The following is a 25,822-nucleotide window of genomic DNA, read 5'->3' as shown; positions in this document are numbered from 1 at the left end:
TGACAGCTGTAGATCAGCGAACCATCAGCTCCCCCTCGCTCTTATTCCAGGGACTTGTAGTTTTTAGTTTGGAAAACGCCGCCGCATGGCAGAGGTCTTTGGAGGAGTAAAACTACAGTTCCCTCTGAGCTAGTCGGAGGTGTTAGTTGTCAATATGGCTGTTGTCAGACAGACAAAGCAGAGAGGCAAATTATTCGCCTCTGATTAGAAATCCTTGGAAAAGGGTCGCGCAGGGCACTGTTATCAAATTGCTCTATTGTTCGTCTGTAGTAAACGACACAGCTGGCCTTTGCTTTAGTTCTAAAATTAAATGGTTAAGTGGACGATTTGAACCGAGGTAAGTCATATACTTAGCTACCTACAATACTAAAAGTGATGTTATTAATATCAAACGTTCGCTAGCCAGCGACGGCGGCTAACGCCAGCTAGTATCAGCGTTGGCATGGTTAGCATATTATGCTAATCACTCCACAGCCCCAATGTGACCGAAATAGCTCATGTTACGTTGCAAGTCGTGTTCTGTGATGTCAGCGAACTGTGGTCAGTTTAAATGCAACAACAGGACCACTGGGAATGATACAATTCATTGAGCGTTTGAATGCTGCAAGCTGTCTTGATTTAACGTCCGATTGCTCCTTGTCCGTGTTCCACGGAAACATTTGCTAACCTTAGCTTTTGGGCTTAGGGCGTGAAAGCTGGCACCGCCAGCGATTCGCCCGCAGCGCCGAAAAGAGGGACAGATTTGTGCTCTCACTGCGGGTCCGTTTAGTCGGCAAAACAAAAAACACATGGTGGAGGAGACATCGCCGACCAAGTATGGTCACTTTGACGATTAGGACACCCCATTGAACCGTTAAGAGTTTAGTCAGAAACGTCTGACGCACGCAAACTTTGTGTAAAGGTAGGAAAACCTCATCTGTTGCATTATGGACAACTGAAATAGAATCACCAACGTGGTGTTCTCTAAGTTTTTCAACTAGTTCGGACTGTTATCCAATCCGGTAGGGATGTGGGCAAAACGAAGTTTGCTTCACCATCTGTCAAGTAGCCCAGTTTGATCTGCTTTTCTCCAGTGAAGGAATAAACATAAAGTTGAATCTCTGACTTCCTGCAGGGTTTACTCCTCCTCGTTGTGTTTCTCCAGTTAAACCAGTTTGGGTCAAAGTGAATTGTTAACTTGGTTAATACTTGATCAAAATGGGTAATTAATTAAGAGGCTCAGTGTTTTATGTATTTTGTACATTTGCACACATAAGGAAGAGTAACACACAAGTGCACTCGTGGTTAAAAATAATGATGCTCATTGTTAAAGTTGCCATTGGAACAGTTATGGTTTAAATTCCATCCCAGGTAGATGGGACAGATCTTTATAATGATTCACAGCTTTAGCAGCTTCCTTTATGAGTTTAAAATGACAACTAAGGGATGAGTTAATATTCACCAGTGCTGCTGACCTGTCATGCTGCACAGTTACTCTATTTCAGTGCTCTCCCAAAGTGACTTTCCTCTGTGTGTGTCTGGAATAGTTCCTCTCGTTTTGACATCAGACTTGTAATTTCTTATATTCGCCACTGTAATATTACTTTCCTGCAGAATAACGTGAAATTGCACCCTGAAAGCATTTTTTTTTTCGAGTAACACAGACGTAGCAAAATGCCAGTGACCCCTTTCAAACCATTTATCATATCAACCATAGGTTGGGCTGCCACACAAAATGGAAAATCTGCCGCAGTCTGATTCCAGTGGCATTGATTTTGAGCACAGCAAATCGCTTATGAAAAACATGCAGCGTGGGTGGTGTGCAGAGCAGGGATTATATAGTAGCTCTTAAAGAACGACAATCAGAATGTTAAGATAGCATCAGCTGTCAAGGTGACTCCAGCTCTCTGCCTGCTGGTTCCCAAAAATAGATGATTTTATGCCCTGCCCCTCCCTTCCCTTTTCTTTCACACTTCTTTGTCTTGCTTTTGTCTTCCTTTTTTTAAAATCTGCTGCCTCTTTATTTTCTTCCTGTAGTTTTCCCCTTTCCTTTTGGCTTTATTCTTTTACTCTCCTCCACTACCTGTCTTTCCCTCTCTTCTCCATCATTCTCATTTTTCTCCATCAGCAACTGTGTCCCTTCTTATTCTTTGCTACTTAATCCTCTCATTTCCTCTGTTGCCTCCACCATCTCTTTATCTGTCTGATTTATTCTTGACTTTCCGCTGGTTTTCTTCCTACTTTCCTTAACGCCCCCCTGAATATCCTGTTTCCTTTCCCTCCTCTTCTTTCTCTTCTCTTTCACATGCTTTCTGCTGTGTCTCTCATTAAGCAGCAGGATGTCTGAGTTCAGCGAGGAGCCACGCTTCACCATCGAGCAGATAGATCTGCTGCAGAGGCTGCGTCGCTCCGGCATGACCAAGCAGGAGATCTTGCATGCGCTTGACACTTTAGACCGGCTGGACCGGGAGCATGGCGACAAGTTTGGTCGCCGCACCTCTTCTTCCTCCTCCTCCTCGTCCTGTTATGGAGTAGGCGCGGCAAACAGCTGCACCAACAACTCTGCCTCCAATACTACTACCACAGCGTTCAACAATAACACCACTGCCTCTGCAACCACCACCACTTCTGTGTCATGCAATGGCAGCAACAGCACCGAAGGCGGCACCGGTGATCACTCAACCGCTACCACCTCTTCCATGACCTCCAAAATCTCCACGGCCACGCAGACACAGTTCAACAGCGGTGGGGGACTCTCACTGTCTCCCAGCAACAGCTACAACACCTCTCCACCCCCTGGTCCGCCGCCACCATCTGCTATCCTGCCATCACCTGTGGCTCTGGTGGCGTTGGCTCAGAATGGTCGTGACAGCCTAGCTGCGACACCCAATGGGAAGCTGTCTCCTCCGCGGTATCCTGTGAACAGTGCGGCGGCAACACGAGCGTTTGGGTTTGAAGCTACAGAAGAAGACCTGGACATTGATGATAAGGTGGAGGAGCTGATGAGGTAAATATCAATGGAGATGACATGCTCTCTGTAATGTTTGTTTTAATAACTTTACTTTGCAGATAGCAACCTTTCGGTGTTCATGCATTTAGAACTTGACTGTTTGTTGTGATCACGTGACCAGATAATCCTCTGAGATTTCTCTCGTTATTGTGACATTCCGATGCTGATCTCAAAGCCTTCATCCACTTTGGATCTGTAATGCCTTTGTGTGTTTAAACCACAGAAGAACACACTACAGGTGCTTTTAAGAGCAATCTTGGAGGCTTTTTCTGTCATGCTTTTCCTCTGACATATGTATTTCCATTTTGAAAAGCATGAGTGTTACAGAATTACTAGGTTGGAGGTGGCAGATTGTCTTTACTGGCAATAATGTTCATAATGGAAAGGCAAGAAAGCACATTTTCTGTCGCGTCTAAAATAGCACCAAGTGGAACTCAACTGAAGCCCCATTGTTTGCAGCTGCTGTTGGAACACGTACATATATTAAAGTTGAAGTAGAGACAGAAGTTATCAATCTCTACAATGTCAGCTTAGTGTCACATGAACTTCATCAGCAGATGATGTTTGCCCCCATTTTCTCATTTTTAACTGTTGATTTAAGTTTTATTTTTTATTATTATTTTTTTTCTTGAGCGCAATAAGAACTATTGGTCCATATTGGTGTCGGTATGGGAAGCAAAATTACAGCAACCCCCCTCTTGGTTACAGATGGAACAGCATGATATAAATTCTGTGTCTTGCCTCAGTTCCATATGTTCTCTCACTCATACCTGCCCGGCGTTGTGCTGCACAGTAATAAGTTTCAAAGTTGGTGAGGCTCAATCCTCCTTCCTGAGGTGTTCCCTGAAGGATTTTTAACTTAATTCTGGGAGTCTTAGCTTTCCATATAAACTTAGATACCGGTGAATTCGGATGTCTAAAAAAGTATTTAGGTATAGCAATGGGTAGCATTTGAAACGGAGAGGAGGAATATCTAAGAGGAATTTTGGCAGAACACTCATTTTAATACAATTAATACGACCTATCAAAGACAAAGGTTGGTTCGCCCATCTGTTGAGGTCTGCTTCAGTTTTTTTTAAGTAGAGGGACATGGTTCAAAGAGAAAGCCCTTGAACGTGCATTAGAAATCTGAAGGCCCAGATCTGTCAATTTCTCTGGACTCCATTGGACGGGTATATTGTGTCTCGATATTTTAGTTCCAGCTGTGTTAAGTGGCATGACTTTTATTGAGATTAATCTTATATCCAGAAATAGCGCTGTATTCGGTTAATGTTTCTAACAATGCGGGTATTGATGACTCAAGTTCTGTTAAATAAATAAATTGGGACATCGTCTGCATACAGCGAAATTTGAGTGTCCCCTCGTATATGTTTCCCTTTTAATTGATGGGTGTGATCTTATTGCCACCGCTAGTGGTTCAGTTGCTAGTGCGAATAACAAGGGCGAGAGACCGCAACCCTGCCTTGTGGAGTGTGAGAGAGCAATTTTAGAAGAAACATCATTATTTGTTTGAATTTGAGCCGTTGAGCTTCTGTATAACATCTTAACCAATTTACAGAAAGTGGGGCCAAAATTCATTCTGTACATTACCTCATAAAGATACGCGGCCAAAAGCTTTTTCCGTGTCTAAAGACACGGCTATTGTTGGAGAGCTATCTGTTTCAGAGGCATGTATGATGTTAAAAAAAAAAAGTCTGATCGATTGGGTAGCGATTCTGGATAAGTCCAGTTTGGTCTAAATTAATTAAAACTGGAATGTGTTTTCCTAATCGTAACAAGAGTGTTTTAGAGAATATTTTGTAGTCTGTAGATAAAAGTGAGATTGGTCTGTATGAACTACATCATTTCGGGTCCTTACCTGGTTTAGGTTGCACCGTGATTAGCGCCAGTTCTAAAGATTCTGGTAGCTTTCCAATTCCAATAGCATGATTATACATTAACCGTAAGGGGTTAGGTAGTATGGGCAGAAAAGCCTTAAAAAATTCAACAGGAAAGCCATCCAGGCTGGGGGATTTACCTGACTTAAGTTTGGCTTCTAATATTTGTTTTTCTGTAATAACTCCCTCTAAGCTCTCCCTTGCCTCCCCTTTAAGCTTTTTAAGGTCGTATTTATCTAAAAATAATTCTATTTGTTCAGGACAGCTACCTTGGGTTGTATAGACTCCTTTATAAAATTGCTTAAAGGTGCTGTTTATTTCTTTTGGGTTAGTAATTCTATTAGAGCCTGATTTCAAGATATATATTTCTCTCTGAGCTTCTTCCCTCCGAATTTGCCAGGCAAGAAGTTTGCCGGCTCTATCCTCTTGCTAATAAAATCTTTGCTTCGTCCTTCTCATTGCATTCTCTATTTTCTGAGTGGTTGTAGTGTTGTATTCTAGTTGCTTTGTTGAAGTTTGTCTAATTTCTTTGTTTTGTGAAACGAGGTGCTCCCTGTCGAGTTGTTTTATTTCTTTTTCTAGACTTTTCACTTTTGATCTATATTTTTTACGTTTACCGTATGTTTATGATATGATTTGACCTCTCATGTATGCCTTCATTGATTCCCAAACAACATTAGATGAGGCGGAGTTCTGATTTATCTAAAAAAAAAAAATCTAATTGCTTATTAACAAACTCAGTAAATTCAAAATCGTTAAGTAGATGAGAACTGAAGCGCCATCTTTTAAGAGAGCTAGAAGATTCAGTGGAAGGGACTATGATCAAAAGCCCCGTGTGGTCAGAAATAGTTCTTGCTAAATATTCGCATGGAGGAATTGTATGGGCTTTAGCCAAAGGAACCAAGAAGAGATACATTCTTGAGTTGCTGTAATGGGTTGGGGAGTATAAGGAGTATTCTCGGGTTAGGTGGTTCTGCCTGCGCCAAATATCACAGAGACCAAAGTTTTGGAGCTCCGTTTTCAATGCTTTTGCTGCTTGTGTTGGAGTTGTCTGCTTGGTTGATGACCTCCCCCAATGAACATTTCACTGTGGGGGCTTGTTAAGTTGATAAAATTATTGTGAAAAAACTGGGGATCATCATAATTGGGTACATATATATTTACTAGAGTGATGGATTGGGAGAAAATTGTGCCTTGATCAACAACCCATCGCCCTCCTTTGTCTTTATAGGTGGAAATTAATCAGAAATTAATTTTTTTATTAATTAGTATGGCAACTCCTCTAGCTCGTGAGGTGTAGGAAGAAATGTACACCTGGTTGTAACCCCCTTGTTTTAATTTATCATGCTCCATTTCATTCAGGTGGGTTTCCTGCAGTAGAGCTATATCAATCTGGTGTTGCTTCAAGTAGTTAATAATACGCTTCCTTTTTATATTGATACCTTTAACATTGAAAGTTAAACATCTGTACTGCACGGGTGTATTTGTCATTATTTAATTGATTTTAATATGGGGACTGGAGCAACTAAACCTGTGTACAGCAGAGCAGGTAACATAGATGTAACATGGGTAATACCAGAGACGGAGAAAAAAAACAACAAAAAAAAACAGAACAACAAACCCTTGACATTTGAATAGACCAGTAGTGACTAACCCCTATCGCTTTGACCTCATTCCCTACCGAGGTCCTCTTACCTACGTTGAGCTTGTACGATGATGAGAGCATCACAAACATAGCCAGGCTGTTATCAGCCCCCCAGTAAAGGTAAATGTATATAAGTCTCTGAATAAACCCTTGACAATTAAGAACTGAATTATTATGAAGCTAAACCTTTTGATAGTTGCCAATCAACCCAAACAATACAACAACAGTAACAACAATAATCCAAGAAATCCCTGTTGGGCATCATCACATTGGGAGTGTTTAGGTTATTTTGTTTTACAGAAAATATATAGACCCTGCCACCAGGTGGACAGCTAAGTAGTAGGGCTGCCGAGCCGATTATAAATGATAAAGAAAGGAGAGTAAATAGAAACACCCAATATTTTATTTACAAAAAACATGGAAATGTAAAATGTCAGCAACCAATCACAATGTCAGACATTGAAGACTGGAAAAGTAATTGGTTCTATAAAGAAACAGCTGGAGGAACATAGTCCTATTGATTAGGTTAATTGGCAACAGGTCAGTAATGGGATTTAGTATAAAAAGAGCGTCGTAGAGAGGCAAAGTCTCTCAGTAGTAAAGATGAACAATGATAAAGCACTTTGTAAAAACATTTTTATAAGTTGGGAAGCAACTTCACAATATTGTTATTAATGTTCAAGACTTTGAATATTCCATCAGCAATAGGGCTGCAACTAACGACTATTTTGATAGTCAAATAGTCATCAACTAATCAGTTAATTACTAATTAAAACAATCAAAAACTGAAAAAGGATACATTCAAGTCATATTATATCTTGACTTTTAACATTAACTGAAAATGCTAAGAAGACGGCTGGCAGTAATGCACCAACAGTCAAAACAATCAAAAAGTGAACAAGTGAAAAAGAATACAGCGTGGTTGTAACTCCGGACTGTGAAGTTGAATAATACAATTTCAATGTTGCACTTTAATGTTAAAATCCAAGACAACTCTGCTTATTTAGCTAGCAGGCTACGCTAACAAGCTAAATATCTAAATATCATACTGAGAATCTCCCAGAGCTCCAACGGGCTTCCTCTTACAGATAATCTTTTTTTCCTGGGTGTCGAGGGTGAAATGCTCCCAGACCCTTGACACTTTTTTTTTTTTTTTTTTTTGTCGACAGCCTTGACTAATTGTTGCAACCTTAATCACCAACTGTACGTATTATCATCAAAATATTCAGAGAATCTGGAGAGGTCTCTGTATACAATGGAGTTGAAAATCCAAATTGAATGTCCATGATCTTCAGGACCTTAGGTTGACCCTGCATTAAAAATAAGCATGATTCCGTCAAACAAATCCCTGCATGGGCTCAGGAACACTTCCAGAAATCATTGTCATTGTTTACCTTGGCACATAACAAGTGATCCAGAAATGTCACCGTCTTCTCCGAGCCAAAGCTCATTTAAAATGGACTGAGGCGAGGTGGAAATCTTTTCTGTGGTCGGACGAATCAAAATTGGAAATTCATTCTGTAAATCACGCACACCACGTTCTCCGGACTAAAGAGGAGAGACCATCTGGCTTGTTCTTTGCACTCCGTTCAGAAGCCTGTATCTCCGACGGTATGGTGATGCATCAGTCAGTGGGTCTACATGATGAGAATAACTCGATTATAGCTATAGTTGGGTTATGCTCCTTATCTGAGCAAGGGTAATTATCTTTGGATATATGGCGCTGAATGAATCGAATCACTGGCACAAAGCATGTCATACTCCGGTACGATAAGTGGCGCTGTACCCATTTTAACTATCGCTAATAGAGCCACTACCAGTTGATGTCTTCACCACCACCAACACGCGATGCACAACGGGCCGTTGTTTATTTCTTTCCGACGGCGGCAACAACAACAGTAATATCGTCTCCATGCACATTCAGTGTACATTTGGATAGAGTTATCTCAGGGTCTTAATCCAATCACGAGTAACCCGATACGATCCGTTTTTTAAAAATTAAAAAAAACAAAACATTTTTGGTCAGATTAATATGTCTACATGAACTGAATAACTCAGTCTCTTTGTAATTTAGCCATTAATCCGATTCGATGGCACTCATGTAACTCCACTGAGTGCCTATGGAACTACACATCTGGAACATTTTGTAAGACAATGCTTATAGAATTGGGATTGTACAAAGTGACCACAAACCCCACTGAACACAAAGGAAAAGCGAGAGTTGTCAGGCAATTATTCATTTGAAGATTTTTTTTTCTTTTAGCATGAGAACACATGAGCTGTGGTTAGTGCATTTGTCCTCCACACAATAAATAGACCACAAAGATAAATAACTGAGGTGGACTTGAAGCCTTATGTAGACTATGGATAAGAAACAATAAAGAGTGGGTTGCATTAGGGAAGGAGTCTGTGAAAGGCGTTGGGAAAAGATTCAAGATTACATTTTCCAAGAAGAATCCTGCACCTAGTGGAAACAGTACATGAAATTGCATTTAGTAACATCCAGTTAGGCTCATTACTCAGACAGGTCTATCATCTATCATTCTTTGCAAGCCAGCCATTTCTTCCATCCTTCTTAGCACTTCACACATTAGCCCCTCTCTTCCTACTGTGGTGGGCTCCTGCTGCCTTCTGGCTCCCCTGTATGAACAGTCGCAGTGAAAATAGGCATTTAGGGCTCAGGCTTCATACCATGTAGTGCATTACCTGTCTCTGCATTAGATTACACATCATATTTAGACAGCTGAAAAAGTTAAGTAATGTCCAGAAGCCTTCGTTCTCTCTGCATCACACCCAGCAGGGTATGTGCGTGTGTGTTTATGTATGCGTCTCAAGGTCTTAGCGTGTCAACAATCCCACAGTGCCCTTCCAATTTCTCTCTCTTTAAAGTGAACATTTCCTTCTTCGCAAGGTTCTGGCCTTTGGGTTGGCATCCAACACACCCCCTCCTTCCTCCTCCTCACCCCACTCTCCCTTGGTCTTGTACAGCAGCTTGTGCTACATTGATTTGCCAGTGTCGATACAAGCAGCGCTTTCGAGCTCTAATTTTAGCTGCACTGCAAGAGGCTGATGTGGAGGATATTGGAAAACTGGAAATTCTTTCCTGTGGGGAAAAAAATAACTATACTCTTTATTATGGATAAATGCACCAAACACAGTCTGCGCCGTCTGAAAGAACTTTGAAATGAAAATGGCCATGTAAAAGTTCCGTAACCTTCTCCACGTTTGTTTTGCCGGCTTCATCCGTCATTCTTTTCTTTTCTGACTGTTTCCTGTGAGCCGCAGCAGTAAGCAACATACTAGGCTCGCCCACGATGGACTGTTTCAAAATAAAAGCCGATGAGCAACAGACATTTAAAATAAAAATAATAAAAAACGCGTTAATGGGAGACAAATAATTGTCAGCGATAATGAATTCATTCGTTAACGCAAAAATAACGTTATTGTGCCCAGCCCTAATATATGTACATATGTGTATATTTCCCACCGAGGCTAGAGATTGCAAAAACATGCTCCTTAAATACATTCTGAAAATATAGATTACTTGATTATGGCTCGGTTCCAGAGCCACCGCCTTTTGTGCTTCTATAAAATACTGCGTTGATTATGCAGAAGCCGCAGAAAAGAACAAAGCACAGTAATGCTGTCAAAATGTAGACCAGGATGAGGAGGCTGTATAATGGTTTTCTGTGAATGGCTGCAATACAGAAACTCATGAAAAGGAGTCTGTTCTTGTGGGGAATAAGAAACAAATGATGTAAATGAGTACAGCGTCTGCGATAAAAGCATTACACATTTATAATGCTGGAATGATATGGCATTTGAACACGAGTAAATCCAGATAAACGGTGCAAAAATAAAAGCCGTCATTCTGCATGTGCATCAGCACTTCATCCCTCCAACAGTCACTGTATATTTTTGTTTGTTTGTCATGTAGCTATTTACGCTACTTTTAGAAATCTCTTTGAAATGCCACTTGCATTCTTGATTGGATCGCAGACAGTCTGTTAAGTGGTGTTTCTGTGTTCTCTGTGTTTGCAGAAGGGACAGCAGTCTGGTGAAAGAAGAGATCAAAGCTTTCCTAGGGAACAGGAGGATCTCTCAGGCAGTGGTGGCACAAGTGACTGGTTAGTAGCAACAAAAATGCATGAATAAAGTCATGTTGGTTATTTAATGCATTTACTGGAAATGTTTGATCACTTTGGTTCTTCTCTTAGTTTTAGTTAGAAGTTATTTCCATGTTGCTGGATACATGTCAGGGAACTACATTGATTTCTCTAGCTGCCCCCTCAAACATCAGAGAGAGCTCTGGATTTGATCCAGTCTAATTACTGCTCTTTATTTGTCTGCATCATTTCACAGAAACAATATAAAAGCACAGCAGGTGAGTCAGAATGCCTTAAACCAGGGATTTCAAACTCCAAAAGATTTTCGATATTTCCCTGCTCCAACACACCTGATTCAGATTGGTGCTTCATTAGCTGGTTTGTGCAGAATTTAACAATCTTTTGACGAGATCCATTTAATCTGAATCACGTGTGTTGACATCCCTGCCTTAACGGTTCCAAGGATGTTGGAAACATGACTCTTTTCTGTTTACTGTGTTTATGTTCTGGCCTTCAGCAGTAAATGTTAGTGAGGTTGGCAAATCTGCTCATAACCTTCTAGTTTTTCAGTATCACCAGACTGCCTTAGTTTTGGCCAGGCTGTATCACCATAGTAACTTTCACTGCTCCAGAGAAGTTTAGGTTTGGATATAAGAGATCAACACATGTAAAAGCATCTTTGGAACAATCGGTTCTCGCCAAAAATGAACAGATGAAAACTGGACTGAGAAAGAGTCTCTGACTCTGAGGAGTCAAACAGACTGACTCTGTGAACGGTTTTAAATGGGAACTGATCACTCTAAAAGTTTGTTCTCGCTGACTTTCAAAAATTTGATACCAACAGTTTTTACTTTTATTTCCTAAAATGAGATAAGCTGAAGATAACCAGGATTTGTTGCACCTGATTTGTTGTGCAGGCCCCTGCGGAGTGTTCCATGATGTGAGGTCAGTGGCTCTGTTGAAATCGTGAACCGATTCTTGTCCTGATGATATGCCAGATGGCAAAATTGAACTGAAACATTTAAATGTTATCAGGCAGATGGATTGGAAGTTTATGTCTGACATCAGTACAAAATTGGAAGTGCCTAATTGACTTTTGATAAATGTTGAATTATCAAACAACTGACAGAAGATCTGTAATTTAACCTTCATCTTCAAAGTTGACCTGTGTACCACATTTGAAGTTTTAGATTCATGGGCAGCGGTCGTGGTGTAAACAGCCGCTATGCATTAACTTACTAATCCGCACTATGAACAGTTTTTGGCAGCAGTCCTCTGTTGTCCTAATTGGAGCAATTGTTTTCCATAATCATCTTCATATTTTTCAAACTTCTCCGTTCATACAACTCTCTTTTTAATGAATGAAGTACCATGTGATTTGATTTGTTTATTTTATGTCGAAGAAGCCTTAAAATGACTCGTAAACCCCGCTTTTCATGTGAGTGGACAGAAAGCCTGAGGAGGAAAACCTGAGTTAACAAAGAAGCATCATAACCACTGTTGTAATACTGGTAGAATTTAAAACGTAGGCACTGTAGCAGTGTAGCGTGGAGCAGTTTCTCGATTATCGCTGCTTATATAAGAGAGGCGTGAGAGAAGAAATGGATTCAGAGCTGCAGGAGAAGAAAACACTTCAACCATCTGATATTCTCCTCCGTGTCTTTTGAGTTCTTCCAACAGATGTCTACAGATTTTGCTTGTGCTCGACATATTGTAATTCGATGTCTGACTGCTTTCCAGGCATCAGCCAGAGCAGGATCTCCCATTGGCTGCTGCAGCACGGCTCCGACCTCAGTGAGCAGAAGAAGAGAGCCTTCTACCGCTGGTACACGCTGGAGAAAACCACGCCAGGTACACATGGCTTTAATAGAGCGCACACTGCTCACCTTTTAAAAAAAAAAAAAACACATTTTTTTCCAGGTGTAGAAACACAATGGTCCACAGTTTATATTTCATGCACATTTAAAGACTCAGAACACTATTGCAAAATTTGCTCAAAAGATGGCAGTAGTTTATCAAAAGATTAAAAAAAGAAACCTTGCAATTGTCCTTTTAGATACTTGACGAACAGCAAAAGTTCCCTTTCACCACTTCAGCTCCAAACAAAAGTTAAGGCAATAGTCTGGCAGAGTAAGTTTTGAAACCGTGTTGTTCCCAAAAACAATAATAGCTCATGTTTCAAGGAATATCATCATCACACAAGCTGTACATATACTCTGGGGGTGACGAAGCAGGGCAACAAAGTAGGGCAGAAAAAAGGCTGAACACACCAAAACCAACTCAATTACATGATTCTACAGTTTCTACATTCTACAGTCGGGACACTCGCATCCGGGACACATCGTTTTAGATGCTTCAACACACCTGATTCAGATGAAATGGATCTCTTCCAAAGATTGTTAAGCTCTGCACAAGCCTGCTAATGATGCCTTGATCTGAGTCATTGCAGTCAATTGGCTTGAATGGGACTGTATCATTGAAGTGCCTTAAGATGAACTTTGTTGTGATTTGGTGCTACATAGATAGACTAAATTTAATTGAAATTGAATGAACTTCATTCTGTCATTTAATCACTGATTAATCATGACACATGTTTTCTCAAATAAGTTGTAACACAGGCTACAAAGCAGTGGATTTATTCAGTTGGAACTGCAACCCACAAATATTTTGTTACTTTCTATTGAATGATTGAAAACTGATGAGTTGACTTGGTTAAACTTCTTTAATCAGAACCCCCATTTTTCCAAATGGAAAATCAACCCAGCTGTAAAACCTTTGTGCTTTGATTGGTCCTGTCATCCAGGAGTACCCTGTATAGCTGCTCGAATCGATTTTCTGCATCAAATTCAGCTCAGTGTAGGTCTTCTTTTGCGCAGGTAATCAGTTGATAACGATATCCTCCTCACTGTCTTCTGCTATCATGATCAACAAGCTCGCTGGCTGGTCTTCTTTTCATCAGATCCATTTTCCAGTTAAAACGTTCACTGAAAAGCCTTCGGGTAGCTCCTTATTTGGTCCCACAGCCGGCAGAACAGTCCACCCATTTAAAGAAAGGATGTTCAATAAATTAAACACTAAAATAAATCCCTTAATGCATTACTGTCATGTTGCTCTCTGTAACCCTATAAAAGGGCCCACCAATCGCAGGGCTCAATATATTCCATTGCCTTCTGAGCACAGAGATTGTCAAGTGCTTCCTATATATTTTCTGTTGTAATTAGAGTTTATAATTCAGTAGGGATTGTTATTTAGTAGGAGAAGTAGATGTCCTTATTGGAAATGTACCTCGAGAAAAAACAAACAAACAACAACTGTTGTGGACATCCACAAGAGGATAATGGAGAGAGCCCTTCTTGAATAATTACCTAATCACTGGGATATTGTATGTGGGAGAACACCAGTCAGTTATGTTTATTGTTTGCTCGCTCAGATTGAAAACAGTTTGAGTCATATGTTTTGAATCTTTGCTGGGTCAGACGCAATTGGCAAGTCTCATCAAGCTTAACTTTGTAAGTTACGAACAATCCCCAACAAAGTTCTGTTATAATGACATACTTTGACTGATCAGGGCTGTGCAAATAAAAGAACCTGTGGTAATACATGAGTAGCTCCAGAAAGTTCTGTGGACATTTAAGGCCCGCTTAAAGAAATTTAATTTAGTTAAATATCAAATCACACAACATTTATTTTCTTATTCAAACAAAGCAGTTCACAGGAAAAAAGGTTTTATGTGATTAAGCAATAGATTTGTGATTCAGAGACATAAAAGGACCACAAGGTTGTCATGTTTAATATTTTAGATTTTAACTTGTAGATCTGTTTTATTTATTTGCTCCTTGAATCAGCCAGTGTCTGTTCTTACAGTGGTGAAAGTGTCCTCCATGTTTCATATAGCAGAGTTTATCCAGACTTGAACATTTCCTTGTTTTCTCCGTGGCATTCCACAAGTGCTCTGTGGGTTTTAGGTCAGGAGTCTTGTTCCAAAACAGGCAGCTGGTATACTTTTGGTTCACTTTTATTTTTTTAAAGATTCTGAAAGATGCTGAAATAACATTTCTAATAACATGTCCTTTTTCAAGTTCCTTTTTCACATTTAGTCCCAGCTGACATATTCTGTGAGCTTATTTATGTTTTCTGTTGTATCCAATTCTGCCAGGAACTCTTTGAACTTTTTGGGAATCTTCTGTGAGCTTTTACTTGGTAGTTCTCATTTATTGCTGAAGCTATGCTTTCCCTTTTTTTTTTCCCTCTGTTCTTAATAACGACTTTGAATATTGAACCTAAATGGCCTCATTGTTGCTCCAAATTGAAACTGTGTTGGATTTGAAGTTTTAAAGTGCGTTAGTTGTTTGGTTCCCCGATCTGGACCCCAGCAGAAATGAACCCTGGGGTTCACACTGGTTGCTGTTCACACTGGCATTTTCCTTCATAGAGCAACAGATGCCTGATCAGAGGCCGATGGGTAAGGTCACCCCTTGATTTGACAGCTTCTCTAACACAACTTAAAAACTTCCAAAACAATGCCATATGTCAGGATAAATGCGCAGCCTGGATTTAGTTAGGCTATAGTCGGTGGTGTTTTGACCAGTGAAGACGTCACAAAGGACTTTTGATGTATATAGTCAAAATAGTATTTAAAGACCAAATTAGACGTATAAGTGAAGATATGCTGAAAGGAAACGGTGGATCTGACACCTTTACCGAGCTTTAATTAGCAAAACATGAGAAGAATTAGGAAAGCATCAAGAAAGAATCACTTATTATATGTTTGTATGTCTTTGTGTTGTATTCATATTTACATCCAAGTGCACCAGAGTTCATTTTGATGTGTACGAATTAGTCTCAATTTGTTTGTTATGAGTGGATAAAGTTCAAATGACAGCGCTCACTTCTTCAAATGATCTGCACTAACGGAGCTGTAGCACCAGTGTTTGTTTTAATCAAACTAAACCTCCGAAGTGTTAACACGCCCTTAAAGGATCAAGTCTCAAATTAGCAAATTCTAACGAGGAGTTATTGCTCCTCTTTGAATTTGTCTGAGTTGAAAGGGGTCTCAACCAAAATCGGTGCTAATGTTCGGAACATGTCCGATGTGCCCCTGTCTGTTCACTGTCCCTGTACTTCCAGTGAGAAAGCTGCAGCTATGCAGGCTCGGTTGCATTCAGTGTCACCACTGCACAGTTAGCGTTTATTTTGAGGAATTTGAAGTATTGATTGATGGACCACTCGCAGCCCAGCAGCAAATGCTGTGCTGGTCAGTGGCCTCGTGGCTTGGGAACCCGGACTAAAAAAATGGCCCAAAACACCAAAGCCACGTCATCCAGACTTTTCCAAAGGTTGGACTTGTATATTTCCCGTTACTTAACCAACAAAAATGCGTTATTTTTTGCCATGAAAGAAAATCAGGATTGGCATATATAGAAACCAGAATAACCAAACCGAAATAACTTTGTTTGACTTGATCTTGTAGTTTTCATGGTAGTTTTCTGCTGTGAAAAAACAACCCATCGTGCATATGCTGTATCCACCTATAGCCTGGCAGCAGACATTCCTCTCGTCTTCCTCTGCGGCATGCTTCTTGGTGGAGCCCTGCCAACACCATCAGCACTAGAAACTGCTCTGTGCTATTTATGGCCAGACTGAGCCCAGCCCAGAACACACCCCTCCATCACTGCTGCAGAGAAACAGACAGCCTCATTCATGCTGTTCTGACAACCTGGACTGTGTGACCCAGTTAGACCTCTTTATGATGGAGTGTGTGAACCTCTGACCACATATCACATGTGAGCCGTAATGTGTAAATTTTATGAGTCTGAGTGCAAATCGACTGTTTGTGTGGTTGTTGTTTCTGCTGTGGTCATGACTTCTGAGGAGGCAGCAGAGTCTTCGTCAGCACTATTTAGTAAAGTTTAGAGTGGGGATATATTGTGAGGTCAGCTTAAGCAGGTGTATATTCTGTACGTTTTTTAATGATATGGTCTTTCTGTCCGTTTGTGCACCAACACACATTACTGCGCTCTGTGAGTTATAGTAGCTCAGTTTGTGCTTCCAAACCACAAAAACACCTGCAGACTTACTATGGCTTTTCTCTCTCTGAAACATTTTTTCAGTTGTAACTGATTAGTGGTTCTGCCGCTCCAGGTGCCACTCTAAACATGCGGCCAGCTCCGCTGCCTCTGGAGGAGATGGAGTGGAGGCAAACCCCACCACCCCTCACCACGGCTCCTGGAACCTTCCGGCTGCGTCGGGGAAGCCGCTTCACTTGGAGAAAAGAGTGCCTGGCTGTGATGGAGAGGTGAGGATGAAAGGATCCTGAGAAGATGTGCGTTTATTTCCTCAATGAGCTCTCGCAACCTTGACAATGAGAAAATAAAGTCTGTGACTCTCACTATTGGCCTGGTAGTATAACATACATAATATGCCACAGCAGTAACTCCAGTTTGTTCCTTTTTTGGAGAAATTGATTTATTCATTGCGACTGTTGGGCTTTTTATAGCTACTTCAATGACAACCAGTACCCAGATGAGGCCAAGAGGGAGGAGATTGCAAATGCCTGCAATGCTGTAATTCAGAAGCCAGGTAAGCTACACAAAATGTGCCAGACAGGATGAATTACTTACGTACTATATGCTTTTTGGTATATGTAGCTTCCTTTGCCTGTCATTTAAAAAAATAAAAAATGTCCCCAGTATTCTTCAAATATTCATACATCTTTGATGTGAAATACACTATATATTTATTGTTGTCTATACTTGGGTGTTATGGTGCCCAATAGATTAATAGCTGGAACAAAAACTGATATGTAACAAATTTTTACGACTATCAAATCTGTGGCACTCATTCGGGAGTTTCCCATTGTTAATATGGTGATTTATTTATTTATTTATTTTTTTAATAGGTGTTTTATTCTGCAAAGTTTAAGATGTGCATGAAGCATCCCTGTTTCAGAATTTTTGTAGCTTTGTAGCTCATACATTATATATTTCAGTTCAGTTATATAATTATGCATTAATCCCTGATGGATAATATCGCTACAATATGAATTATTGTTAATGATTGATAACAAAATGAAATTAAAAAAAATTCAATAAAAATTCAATTATTATGAGTTGATAAACATTTGGGAGTTTGAAGTGTGGCTGTGAGAGGTCTCCAGAGATCCCCATGAATGGATCGGGATGTTGTTTTCATAGCTTTGCAACAACTTAGCTGATTACCAAAAGAACACAAAGAAGACACGATATGTCCTGAGCTGCTGCAGCAGACACTACTGTAAATATTCAAGGAGATTATAGGTACAACGCTGTGTTGATCAGAATTTACTTTATTGGACAAAGATGTGAATCCGTACTTTGACTCTTTCTTTGCTTTAATGAGCCATTAAGAGAAACCGCTGTGTAGACAGTACAGTTCACTGGCACTATGACCAAATGCAGCAAGCATAATCCTGGCATGATACAGTAAACGCACAGCAGAAAGGAAAAAGACTTAACAAAGTTGAGCTGAATCAGTTGGTTTTCTATATCCAAAAATCACAAATTTGCTTATTAGCTTCACGTTCTGCACAGCGAACATGCTTAGATGCTCAACTCAGAGGAGAATTCATGGGGAAGTATGTGCTGTCATATAAAGTGGTAAATGCATTTTTCTTTTTTGTCCTCCTCCAGGGAAGAAGTTGTCTGATCTTGAGCGGGTCACCTCCTTAAAAGTTTACAACTGGTTTGCCAATCGTCGCAAAGAGATCAAGAGACGAGCCAACATTGGTAATGTGGCTTTGAGAAGGGACCACTGGTGTCCAAAGTGGCTGTTGGTGACAGAACACTACACATCTAATACCATCCTTCTGTGCTTACATGACTTTTATCTTACATACTTCCTGTCCTTATTAGCTCATCATTAATTAATTCAGACTACCATTCTAATTAGGCTTATGATAGTCAATAATTGGATATTTGTTATCCAATTGGAAAACTTTTGGAAAGATGTCAACATAACTACAGTGAAATAAAAACCTTGTTTCACTCAGTTAATTTCTTTGTCTTTTTGTGCTAATGTTCATCTTTAGTTTGATAGCAGTTAAAGGTTTGACCCGTTCTGTCCATGCAGTAAATGTTAAAATGATGTGGTCTGATGTTTTATGTGTTAGAAATGTCAAATCAGTCTGGTTTTGGTGATTAATCGTAAATCTAATAATCCATCCTCTTCCTCCAAGAAGCCACAATCCTGGAGAGTCATGGCATAGACGTGCAGAGTCCGGGGGGACACTCCAACAGCGATGACATTGATGGCAACGACTTCTCAGAGCAGGTGGAGTGTGGCACACAAACCAGATTAATTTTCCAGACTGTCCTGCAACAGACTCATGTGAAGACAAACCAACAGTCTCTACACCTCATGCTGTATCTTTACATACTCGTCTTGTATTTCAGTTTCTCTACCAAGCACTATGTCCTCGTTTTTAAGGAACATCCTCACAAATACACAAAAATTCTCAGTTTCTTAAAGATGTGACGCCTCTATTAATTACCAGATGGTCACACTGCTTTTTTCCCCTCTTTGTAACCAGTGGAAACAGCGCTGAAGCAACGGAAAGTAGCATTCCTCCCATTAACGCAGCACAGTAATCCTGTTTGTTGAAATTCTTCCAGGCTTGTGACCTCCCTTATTTTGACAAGAGACCTCTCAGCCGGCCATTTGGCCTTTATCGGTTGGAGCCCACTTCGCCAACACAGGTAGCTCCTACACACACACACACACACACACACACACACACACTGAAACATTGCAACTTGTGCTTACACCACTGCTTAATAATTTTGTGGATAGATGATTAAGACGCAAGCCTGAATTAGTAGAATTGATTGTGACTCTTTAAAGCAAAGCAAAGCTTGCTCATGACCTCCTGTCACAGGTATGACAGTTATGCGTTTGTGTGTTTTGGTGTGTGTGTAACAAGCATTGCTGTATTGTACAACCTGGAAAAAAATTGATTTGCAAATCTGCAAATTCAGCTCATTATAGATTGATAATTGTACAAAGACAATATAATGATGATAACATACTGGATGGTCTGTCTCCTCTTCAGTAAACTGATGCATAACTATCCCAACTTTTCTGGAAACAGGGTTTCACAGCGTTTGCACCCCACTATTTACTATTTGTCATTACTTAATATTGTTGCACATTCAAAAATTAATACAACTTAGTGTCCTATCAGTCATATTTACACAGCAACCTGTTCCAGTGTTTTTTAGGTTCTAGAACAGATTTTCCCTACATCAGAGATGATTTTTAAAAAAAATTTTTTAAAGAGTTGTACAGTGTACAGAATATAGGGCTAATTTGAAGGATAATTCTGCAGCTCTTTTATCAGCTGGTGAAACTCTTCTCACTCACTCTTCACACTAAATTGGATAGACCTGATATTTACTCCTGTTCACATAGATTTTTTTTTTCACTTTTCTTTTTCACTATTTTTTAATAACTTAGAACAGCATATTGCACCATGTCTTTGCACCATTGGTCTATAGGACAGGAGCTCAGAAGTAGTAGGTAGTAGTTGGTTGTTGGTTGCAGAAGTAGTGTGTGTAGAAGAAAGTACATTCTGTGACTCATCAGCTTGTAGAACCATTTTTGGCAACAGTACCTTTAGGTAATTGTTTTCTGTATGAATATTTATGCAGGTTGAAGTTTGTGGCCATATACAAAACAATTCAAAGTGCTTTTATTTTATGTAAAGCACTTTGAATTGTTTTGTACATGAAATGTGCTAAACAAATACATTTGACTTGACATTTACTTCCCTTGTTTTGCAGGCAAAATAGGTCAAGGAAATAATAATAGTAATAATAAAAAAAGTAGTAACTCTCCCACCTGACATTAATACACTGTCCATAGATGCCATTAATTATGGCTGTTAGCATCTGTACCATTGACGGTGGACAAGATGAACAACACAAGTTGTGCGACGTCAGCTGTCACATAAATGATGACCATAATGAGCGTTTGGGAATTCACTTTGCAATGCAACTGAGATTCATTACTGAAAGACGGAAAACACATTACTATGTGGGATGAGCCTGCCATCTGCAGGGAACTTCAAGATGTCATGCAGAGTTTATCAATAAAATGTGTCTCACCAAAATGTGTATGTGTTTTTAGTTTGAACAAAGTAAGTTGGGCTTTCTTAGTAGGCAAATCTGTTGGCCCAGGCGGAATGGTTTGTAGGCCCTCTTAAGCTCTTATAACAGATGAAAAGCTCAGGGATGCTGGAGCAGAACCGCATATTAAGTCATTAAATTAGGAGTGTGTGTTTTATGTTGGATTAATTTAAGATTTAGCTGTAAAGTCATCTCCATGGAGTTGTTATAAAGAGCAACTTAAAACCTGTTAGATTTATCATAAGTACACCGTTTTATTATTATTTTAAACCATGTTTTTTTTTTAAATGGGATGAATTGTAACCCTCTTGACACTGCCTGTCTTCCTTTCTGCCCCCCGTTCCCCCTCTGTTTCTCTGTGTGGCAGGACGACAACGCAGCGCAAAGCGAGCACCAGGACCCCATCTCTCTGGCTGTGGAAATGGCCGCTGTCAACCACACCATCCTGGCCCTGTCCAGAACCGGAGGCGTCCCCAATGATATCAAGACGGAGTCCCTGGAGGATGAATGAACAACACAGGAACCAGGATGAGAGCAAGGGAATGAAAAATTGAGTCAAGAAGGGCAAAAGGAGGAGGAGTATAAATGATGGTGAAACTGGGGGAGCTAAAAAAAAGAAAAAAAGACCAAAATAATGTTTCCTAATAAACCTTCTGTTCCTCAGTCTGCCCCACGGCCAACTGCTTCTTCTTCCCTGCCCCCCCCCCCTCCCTCCCCTCCTCCCACATTGTCCATGTAAACGGTAATTATTCCCTCTCCCCATTTTACTCAATATATTGGAACAGCTGGTTGAAATTGGTCACTGTAGACTCTTTGTTCTCCTCTGTGAAAATGATCCAGTGAAATAAGAAAAAAGGGGAATCCCGGTCCTTAAACTCTCCAACCACCCAAAACGGTGACTCCTGTGTGGGACTGCGTTTCCCAGGAGCTCCTCTCCTCCCCCTCTGCACACTCTGCTCACAGGACACCTCTTCTCGTTCCTCTTCCTTGCTGCCCTTTCTCCTTCCCTCTCCAGCCTGGTTGTCTGAGCCGATTCTCAGTCTATCTCACCTCAACGTCAACCTCAGAAAAATAATGTGTACTGTATATATAATATATATACACATATGGCTCTTAAGGTTCTCAGTCACACTCGCCTCATGTTGTGCTACCTGCCTACTTCCCTGCCCCTCAAATCCACCTCATCATAGTGCAATTCATCCGAAGAGCATCATCATCTCTGGAGAGAGCTTCCTCTTCCCCCTCTCTGGCAGCACGGCAGCATATTATCTGTCTGTCTTTTGCCCTCTTTATTTGTCATTCCTCAGTGGAGTTTTCTTTTTGTTTGCTTGCAGTGGAGCTGCTGCCTTGGATTAATAACCAAACCCCTACTTTCCAAAAAGGTCTGCTGAAAAGAAGTAGCCTTAACTTCAAACAGACAGATGTTCCTTATTTTCTCTGTGTAGGCTGGTGTTTCTGACGAATATTCACCAAAATTGATGTTAGGTTTAATTTCCATCAGCAGCTACGGCAGTTTTTCTTTTCTTTTTTTAGTTCAAATGGCAACTGGATACACAAATTATCATTTGGCCTTTGTATTAAGCTCCTGAGTGACACTATTCTTTAGTACTTGAGTCTACGAGGATCAGTCCAGGGTAAATGTGATAATGAAACAAACTTCTTAAGCTATCTAATAAGGGGCACTTGTGCTTTGTTTTAAATGTCATCCATGCCAAAGGTAAATATACTTAGACTGATCTAAGAACAGTGTCCGAGTGAATCCAAATTTCTGCTAACTCCTTTGGTGTGTTTTTTTTTTTTTCCTCCTTTCAAATTCAGTGAAGCTTAGCAAACCGCTGTAGGCTTGACACTACAGTAGACTTATGTCAGTAAAGGTAGATATTAGCAGGCGCTCATATAATGATGAAATACCCTGAAGCTATTTACTACTTCTGTGACGTTGCCTTTTTATATTTGCCCTAAGAAATTTTGCCTTTTTAAATTTTTTTTAATCAAAACAGACATCAATTTAGAGTAAATCAGCACTGGAAATTGTAAGAACATATGTATAGAGAGAGCCTCAAAGGTCATTATTGACAGGAATCAGAATCAAACAAATACATTTAAAGTGATTATGTTAGAAACTATTTCTCACCGTATTCTTTTGTCCTGCATGAAATGTCTCCAAAACCATTTCGATCTGAAAATTAAGCCGTAAGCCTGGCCTGTATTTTGGTTCTACATAGAAGTCGAGTATTAACAGTTTTCTTTGGGAAATTGAGATTTGTTCTTGGGGAGACCAAGTTAAAATAGAAGCTGGAATGTTTGATAAGCTTTTTATTTATTTATTTTTGCCAAGAGTTGGATGAGAAGGTTGTTACTGCTGCCACCTCCAATTTGACAGAGCCAGTATTTTTGAGCTTTGGCTGAAGGTTGAGAAACAAGCAGATTAGTATTGTAATAGAGTCCTATACCACCAATGGTTGCAATGCGCCGCCTCCTAAACATCTCTGGTTCCTCCAATTCAAAAAGCATCAACTTTCCTCATGAAATCCTAGGCCCATATATATTCACAAACCATTACAGTGTCTTTAGCTTGAGTCAGGACTTGTGTGCTGGTAATATAATTTTATCATTGAATAGGGGCCTTAAAGATTGGCTTTTTTAATTTTTTTAATTTTTATTTTTTTAAACCACTCAGGTTTCAAGTATCTTGTTCATTTAAACAAGATGGCAACAAACGGATGGCAAATTTGAGGCTTCCGAATGACTGTTTACCATGTTATCTCTTATATGACAAACAGTTGGAGTCAAACTCAGGAACACAGGACTCTGCCTCCCATTTTGTGCCATATGCTATAGCTCTGAGAAAAATGGCAATAACTCCTCGACATAAGACAAACATGTCCGTTGTGGAGCTTTTGAGGCAATAGTCGGTTTCTCCTGCTTCTTCTTCAAGCTCAGCTAAGAACTATCTATAGCACACGACACCATAAAGCTTCGTTTTCACAGACGCGCTGTATGGGTTTAATATATAAGACACAGAGTGATGTGGTGGTTCTTCCGTTTCGAGTCTTTGTAGAGCTTTGGCTTCATGTTTAACTAACACTAATGAGAGCGTTTATCTGATCATCCAACTCTTGTCGCAGGAAGCGAGTAAATGAATTCCCTACAATGTGGAACTCTTCTAGTGCAGGCTCTTCTGTCTGATGGTTTTGGAGAACTGAGAAAATATTCTTCAAACGGGACAAAACAAAACCGATGACTCACTTGACTCGTAGATCGGATGCTAGTGATGACGACCTGTCACGACACTGAAAGTGTTTAACATAGAGTTTTAAAGGTGTGTGGTTGTCCTCTGGCAGTCTAGTAAAGCTCCATTTTCATTGTACTACTTTAGTATGTAAGAAGCTGCAATACAACGATACAAAACTGGTTTCAAAAAGGTATAACTTTGAAAAAAATATATGTATTTATGCTCTTTTTATTTTTATGGTGTACAAAAAGGAATGACATGTTTTTAAATGAAACATGCTTTGTTGTTAAATTATGCTTTTAAATTTCTTTAAAAAAAAAAAAAATCATTTAAACATTGTTTCTTTTGTGTCATCCCTCATTTGACTGTGCAACAGTCTCCCCTCTATTTGTATCTGAGGCAGTAAGCTGTGTTATGAAAGGCGAATGATGATGCACCTTATGAAAAATTAATATCGCCGTTAACAAAGCTTGAAATCTAACCTTCTGTCCTCAGAGCCATCAACTGAAGCAGCAAATATTCAGTGTTCTATAATGGGGGGTAATGCGTATTGGGGTGAACATTTCAGTGCAACTTCTTCTTTATAACCATATCACATGAACTGTATGTTATGGTCTCCAGATGAAACGTCATACCAGACTCCCTTGTAAAATCTGGCCTTTTTGATGTCCCCAAAACACGAGTGTAGCTCACACAGAACAGCGGTTAGACATAGTTGCACTAAATACTGATTTGTTTAAGGCTGAATGAAAATATAAATACCTGTTGTTCCACTGCCAGACTAAGGCTGTAGCAGCCGTTAGAAACACAACTGACGTGTGCATTACGAATGCCATATCTGACTTAAAAACTACAATTTAGGAATTTTGACTTGTATCACGAAGGCTTCACTACAAAAGCTTTAACAAATGCAACATAGTAGCATATAGGAGAAAACGCTATCAAAAGCAGGCATTACATTAATTGTTTTTGTTTTTGTTTGAGTATCTGTGTAGAGTTGAGAAACTTTGTGTGGAGTTTGGTATGACGTTCTCACACAAACAGTTTGGGGGGGCCGCTGCCTGCAGCCTACAGAGATCAATATCTCACATTAAGACACTTTAATCAACTGCCTTTGACTTTAAGAAATGCCATGACCCAGTTGGCAAATACCAGTGTTAATTCTTATTCTATTTTTTTACTTTCTTTTAAATCTGTCGGCTCGAGCTTGACTGAAATGTTTACGTGGTGGAAGAAACAACCCTCAGGTGCTGTTCTTTTTTGTGAAAAAGTAAAAATGCTGTTTATTTTTCCCGGAGACACCTGAAACAACCTCTTCTCACTGTACGTCGTGCGCGCCAGTGCTAATGCTCACTCTGAAGGGGGTGTCCTCTTGTGGTTTGTGAGGGCCAACATGTCTGTCAGTGCGCCCCCCCCTTCCCCCCTCCCTCTAAAACATCCTCCACTTCATCTCAGTATAGCTCAGAAAAAGAGGACTTAATGCTGTTGTATCGCTCACAAACCTAGTTATGTTCAAAATTACTGTATTGCCCATTTCAGAATTTAGTGCCTTTTTTGGACAGTAGACTGTTCTGTAATTAAGATGTAGTATATATACATTTTTTTGTACAGTTTCTTTGTTCATTTTTTTTAACTTGTGTTTATTTTAGTATGATATAATGTATAAAAGAATAAAGCTATATCAATGACAGTTTATCTGGTTTCATTCATTATTTCCAAACACGCTCATCACTCAAGCTGATGAAAGCAGACATTTACTTAACATCAATATCATGTCTTTATATTCAAATAAATAATCATTCGGACAGTC

General features: G+C 39.9%; 1 protein-coding gene across 5 annotated transcripts; it reads left to right on the top strand.

Annotated features, from left to right (window-relative positions):
* The first annotated feature begins 147 nt into the window (after positions 1–147).
* LOC140267295 (homeobox-containing protein 1-like) lies at positions 148–24,983 on the top strand. Of its 5 annotated transcripts, none has more exons than XM_072362526.1 (10): positions 148–337; positions 2,315–2,986; positions 10,553–10,638; positions 12,358–12,468; positions 16,759–16,912; positions 17,114–17,196; positions 18,285–18,380; positions 18,830–18,924; positions 19,266–19,349; positions 21,158–24,983. In XM_072362526.1, the coding sequence occupies exons 2-10, from the start codon at positions 2,319–2,321 to the stop codon at positions 21,329–21,331; spliced, it is 1,551 nt and encodes a 516-aa protein (XP_072218627.1). In that variant the 5' UTR covers positions 148–337; positions 2,315–2,318; the 3' UTR covers positions 21,332–24,983. The 5 variants fall into 5 exon arrangements, with proteins under 5 accessions (XP_072218627.1, XP_072218628.1, XP_072218630.1 ...); XM_072362527.1 differs by having other exon boundaries at positions 2,312–2,986; positions 18,833–18,924; XM_072362529.1 differs by having other exon boundaries at positions 2,312–2,986; positions 18,833–18,924; positions 21,145–24,983.
* Positions 24,984–25,822: the final 839 nt, after the last annotated feature.

Source organism: Leuresthes tenuis, unplaced genomic scaffold (genome assembly GCF_036924035.1).
Source record: "Leuresthes tenuis unplaced genomic scaffold, fLeuTen1.0.hap1 SCAF_13, whole genome shotgun sequence".
In the NCBI taxonomy this organism is placed as follows: domain Eukaryota; kingdom Metazoa; phylum Chordata; class Actinopteri; order Atheriniformes; family Atherinopsidae; genus Leuresthes; species Leuresthes tenuis.
Note: the sequence above shows the minus strand (reverse complement) of the source record. Positions and strands in the feature narration are given on the sequence as shown.